Source organism: Triticum aestivum, unplaced genomic scaffold (assembly GCF_018294505.1).
Source record: "Triticum aestivum cultivar Chinese Spring unplaced genomic scaffold, IWGSC CS RefSeq v2.1 scaffold65590, whole genome shotgun sequence".
NCBI lineage: Eukaryota > Viridiplantae > Streptophyta > Magnoliopsida > Poales > Poaceae > Triticum > Triticum aestivum.
The window spans coordinates 16,832-22,597 of NW_025227429.1; the positions used below are offsets into that span (position 1 = coordinate 16,832).

A 5,766-nucleotide genomic window follows, 5' to 3' on the forward strand; every position below is an offset into this window, starting at 1 on the left:
AAAATTTCCGGCGATGCGCGTTCTATGGGAGAAGACGTTCCTGTCGACTACGAGGCTCCTAAGGTGACTTCATAAATCTCAAGATGACATACCGGCTCAGTCTATCAGAGGTGCTCGTAGGGATAGTGTGTGCGTATGTACGCTCATCGAGGTGAGTTTATGCACGTTTATACGAGCGCTTGCGTCTGTACCATGTTAACAAAAAAGTGGCACAGATCCTTTTAAGTCTAAGCGTGCCCCCGGCTTACGGACATAACAAACAGGTGTCATAATTAGCGTCGTCCTGGGCAAAACCAAATCTGACATTTCAGTTTGAATTTATCTAACCCAATCAGAATAGGGTAAATGATAATCAATAGTCGAAAAGCTGACATTCTGATTGATCATACTATATATAATCCACTCTTTTTTGCTTCAAGGGAGTTAGTTTGTCGGCCATCATGACCAACTGAAACTGATTAAACCGGTAGGTCTCGACCTAAATTGGTGCGTGTGACCATGAAAGCTTGGTCTGTTGTTCTTACAGCCTCAACTAGCTAATTTTATTTTAAGAAAATGCTGTTCTATCCTTCCAATTATTGTTATTTAGATCTTCTTTTTTCTGTTGTCAATCAGAGTACAAATGTTATGAGAATTTCAGGAATTTTTTCATATCTTTCTCTCAGTTGCCTTAATTTTGTAAATTGTGTTCTAATTCCATTTAGATTTTCTTTTCAGAAAAGCCTACTTTAAACCTGTGTGAATCCATTATTTTCTTGGAGTTTTCCATAGAGGTGAGTTGGGCACCTTTTTTAAACTTGGTGGATCTACTGTTGTAGTGACAGAGACTTGCCTGAATGCTGATTTAGAGTATAGATTCACTAATTTTGCTCTATATGTAGTCCATATTAGAATTTCTAGAATAACTTATATTGAGAAATGGAGGAAGTACATGATTAAAGTATGTAGTAGTTATATGAACCATTGCCTATGCATGTCTACAAGAAGTACTCAACATCGATCGTATGATCAGGCCACCTACGGAGTTTCCCCTCCTGTTAGCTTAGCTGCGGGGCCATGCCAAAATAATAACTTGGACCCATGCAGCCATGCATCAGGAGTGTTTGTTTCCCCTTGTGCTGTGTATATGTGAATCACGCGCGCACGCATGCACACACACATATGTATATGTGTATATATTGGGAAAATCCATCCTATTATCCGGGATAGTTATATCTCACATGTCTCATATATATACTAACATATGATAATATATATACTATTTTATAGTTGTAAGTATGCTCATATAGTATATATAAGATATTCCAAAGTTGGTTGCATGAAAAAATTGCAAGTTGCAACATGGTTTTTGTTATATTTAAGAAATACGTATATATTTATACGTAAAAATCACTACACTTAAAATACAATACATAGTATAAAAAAAGTAGTATATATATACTACCTAAATATTTATATGTACTATATAGTACGCCTACATACTCATCAATTTGATAGATACTATATACAACATACAAAACACAAGTGGTGGTAAATAACACAGCTGGTTATATGAAAAATTTGTAGGTTAGATGTGATGATCTGAGTACCGATCGACCAGTAGTAATGGAGGAGCAGCGTTAGCAGAATCATCATTTACGTACCCATGACTAGAGCTGTCAGCGTGACTGTCAGCGTGATTATCGTGGCCATATTTAACTTTAAACTACTCTACAAGTCTCAGATGACGTACACGTATGTGTTGGTGCCACTGCTGGCCACTCATACACTCGCTGCCGGTCGATCGACACTATAAAAAAAGATGAAGGTAGCTAGCTTAGGCATCTTGAGGCGGCCATGGAGGACTGGGTGTACTACTCCCTCTCCATCACCCTGTGCCTCACCCTGTCCCTTGTATTCTCATTCCTCTGCAAATGCAAGGCGGCGGGCTCGTCGTCGTTCCTCCCGCCTGGGCCGACCTCGCTGACGGCTTTCGGCCCGCTGCTGCTGCTCGCCTGGACAAGCGTCAACATCGAGTCGGTAGTCCGCGTGGCACGTTCATGGTACGGCCCCGTCTTCACGCTCTACCTCCTCCCCTCCTTCCCTGTCGTGTTCGTCGCCGACCGGGCCGTGGCGCACCGCGTCCTCGTGCAGCTTGGCTCGGCGTTCGCCAACCGGCCTCCAGCCAACCTCGCCACCCGCATCTTCTCCAGCGACTAGCACAACATCACGTCCGCCGCGTACGGCCCGCTGTGGCGCACGCTCCGGCAAAACCTCACCGGCCGGGCGCTCCACCCGTCGAGCATCCCGCGGTACGCCGCCGCCCGCAGGCGCGCCGCCTCGGGCCTCGTCGACGGCATCGCGCGCCAGATGCATAGCGAATCAGGGGTCGTCCTCATCGAGGGGCTCCTGCATGACGCTGTTTTCCACGTGATTGCATGTATGTGCTTCGGCCAGGGGCTCGACGCCGCCGCCATCGCAGCAGTCACGTCGCTGCAGAGGCAGTTTCTCAAGGAGGTGGTGGGGTTCCAGGTGTTCGGGTCGAGCCCCAAGGTCAGCAAGCTCCTCTTCTGGCGACGGTACCAGAGGATGCTGTCCATGCGCCGGCGGCAGGAGGAGGTGTTCATCCCTCTGATACGTGCGTGCCGTGCGCGGCGCAACACCGCCGGCGAGATCTTTGAAATGGATTGCTACGTCGACTCGCTCATCAGCCTCCGCATCCCGGAGGAAGATGGCAGCAGCAGGCACCTGACGGACGGCGAGATCGTCGCCTTGTGCACCGAACTCTTGTCCGGGCCCGTCGACTCTACGGTAAACATGTTGCAGTGGGCCATGGCAAACCTCGTCACACGGCCGGACATCCAGGCGAAGCTCCGGGCCGAAATAAACAACGTCGCCGATGGCCAGGTCCAGCTCAGGCAAATTTTGTGCGAATTCAAAAACACGTTTGAATTTTTTTACTTTTTCTTAAAGAAACATAAACTTTTACAGGTCCGGGAAGAGGAGCACCTGTCATACCTCCGGGCGGTTGTCCTGGAGTCACTGAGGCGGCACCCACCGGCGCGCTTCATCCTGCCGCACGCGCCGTCCGGGGAGAACGGCACGGTGCTGGACGGCTTCACCGTGCCCAAAGAGGTGTCGGTAAATTTCACGCTGGGCGACATGGCCATGGACAGGAAGGTGTGGCCGGACCCCATGCGGTTCCGGCCGGAGCGGTTCCTGCCCGGTGGCGAGGGGGAGGACTTGGACCTCACGGGGAGCAAGGAGATCAAAATGATGCCGTTCGGTGCCGGTCGCCGGATGTGCCCTGGCATCGACGTTTCACTGCTGCACGTCAACCTCCTTGTGGCCACCATGGTGAGGGCGTTCGAGTGGAGCGAGGTGCCCGGCGAGCCGGTGGACTTCACTGAGACGCTGGAGCTCACCATAGTCATGAAGCGCCCGCTCCGTGCCAAGGTCGTGCCATGCCATGCTACATGCTAGCAGCTCTCAGTCGTTGTCCATCATTGTGCCATCGGAGTAACTACATAAAATATACAATATGCTGCTAGTTTTTTTTTTAAAGGAGGATGACCCCCGGCCTCTGCATCTGGTAGATGCATACGGCCACTTTATTGATTATTCTCGAGGACCTTACAAAGTGTTACAACAATAAGCCTGAATCCATCAACTAGGCAACATATGGCGCTACTCTTATCCATATGATGAAGGGGTGCTAGCTGGGCCACTACCCAGACCACTCATCTAAACCTAACATCAAAAGCCGGAATCCCCAACCTAGCCACATACCGGGTCTGGGGCATAAACGGTCTGACGCACTCACAGGTGTCGTCTCCACCATCTTCCACTGGTCCATCTCCAAGCAGATTGAGGTGCCAACCTTGGCAGGCCCTCCACCATCAACAACACCATGACCCAAATGACGACAAGCAGATGGAGCGCTACCACAAGATGAAGATCAGCTATAGAATAGATAAATCGCCGCACACATTGCCGCCGCCAAACACCCCACACGCACCACGAAGCGCCCACCGTGCTTCCGGGGACCCCAGGCGACGCCTTCAAGAAGGAGCGCGCCGAAGGTACGACGCCGTCGCCCGCAAGGGGAACTAGAGCTTTCGCCCAAATGAAGAGCACAGTGAGAGACGGGATAGGACCTCGACAAGGCCTCCAAGAAGGAAACCGATGCCCACAAGGCGCCGCCATTGTCGTGGCCTCCGCCGACGGCCAAGGGTTTCCCCCGATCCCGCCCCCGTCCCAACCACCCGGCCAAAGACCTGGCCAGGGGAGCGCCCGCAGCCGCAGAAGGCATCGAACTTCATCAAAGCAGGCACGCCGGGTGACGGGGCACCCCGACCCACCGTAGTAGACGTCCACCGAGACCTCGCCGCCCGCACAGCCGAAGTCGCGGACCACCAGCTCCCACGGCCGTCACCTGTCGAGAGGCCACGCCGTCCACACCGTCCGAGGCGGCTGCCCCGGCATCCACCCACCGCGCACATCCCGTCAAAACATGGAGAACGACCCACACCGCCGCCACCAGGGAGACCACGCCGCGAGCACCCAAGCCGGGCGACGAAGCAGGGCCGCGCCGGCCAGATCCGGGCGGATCCGGCGATCTCCGGCCCACCAGCCACCAAAGAGAAGCCAGCCCCGATCCAGGGCAGAGCCGGCCTGATCTGGCAGTTCGGCGGCCACCAGAAGGTAAGGAGGCGGGCGGCGGCGTCTGATGCGGGGAGGGGACGCCTCCACATCGAGGTGGGTGCGCGGGGAAGCCCCGCCGCCGCCTACTGCCGCGCGGGCGGCTGCCGGCGGCGGCGGGGGAGGAGGCGGGGGGAAACCTGGGAGCGGACGACGCGGGGGTGCGGGGGATGACTGAGATGTTGATAGCTGCTAGCTAGCCTGCTGGATCTATCAGCTCTCGATCTAGAGTTTAATAACTTCAAGATATAAATAATTGTATCCAAATAAAATGTTACGTGGAATTGTGTACCACTATTTTTGTTTAGTTTATCCTTCACACCACCTGTATTTTCATTAAAATATGTCATATGTACCGTACGTAATAGACCAAGTCGTGTTTCAATTAGCAAGAGCAAGTTCAAGGTGCAAGAAATCTTTATGCTCCCTTGCACCTTGAGCTTTATGGAGTGAAGTCTGTTTTAAACTTTAAGATTGTAGAGCCGGTCGCATATAAACCCTCACCTCCAAATCCCTGAAATTTGTATCCTACTCCCTCCGTCCGAAAAAACTTGTCCCTCAAATAGATGTATCTAGCACCAAGTTAGTGCTAGGTACATCCATTTGAGACACAAGTTTAGGACAAGTTTTTCCGGACGGAGGGAGTATATCCATAGATCCGGGTCAATCCTAACACTGAACCTGCCTAGACCAGTTTGACGCACTAGGAAATCAACTTTCCCGGCTGGGATCACTCTGATCTCACTGACTGCACGGGTCCACATGTCATATTCATCTTCTCTATCCGAATCTCTCTGTCGCGATAGCTCTGTCTTCGTGCATCGTGACGGGCTAGCTGCAGGGCATGCTGCAGTGCATCTGTCCGTTGAGCCGCCACGGTTGAGACGAGGCCTTCGGCGAGGAGCGCGTATAGGACCTTCCCGCGGCCGGCCGTAGTAGGTAATACGGAGGACAAACTCTAACGCGGACACGCTCACGCGGTGGCCGGTGGCGCAAAGCTGGGTGCCTGGATAAGCAGTAGCTAAACTATCTAGCACCAAACGCTCAAAGTACGTGCTAAGCAACTTAATCGATCTTGGCTTGATG

General features: G+C 52.1%; 1 protein-coding gene across 1 annotated transcript; it reads left to right on the top strand.

Annotated features, from left to right (window-relative positions):
• Window positions 1-1,836: 1,836 nt before the first annotated feature.
• On the top strand, window positions 1,837-3,505 carry LOC123172722 (cytochrome P450 77A2). The gene is made up of 2 exons (XM_044589654.1): window positions 1,837-2,886; window positions 2,971-3,505. The coding sequence occupies exon 1, from the start codon at window positions 1,837-1,839 to the stop codon at window positions 2,197-2,199; it is 363 nt and encodes a 120-aa protein (XP_044445589.1). The 3' UTR covers window positions 2,200-2,886; window positions 2,971-3,505.
• Window positions 3,506-5,766: the final 2,261 nt, after the last annotated feature.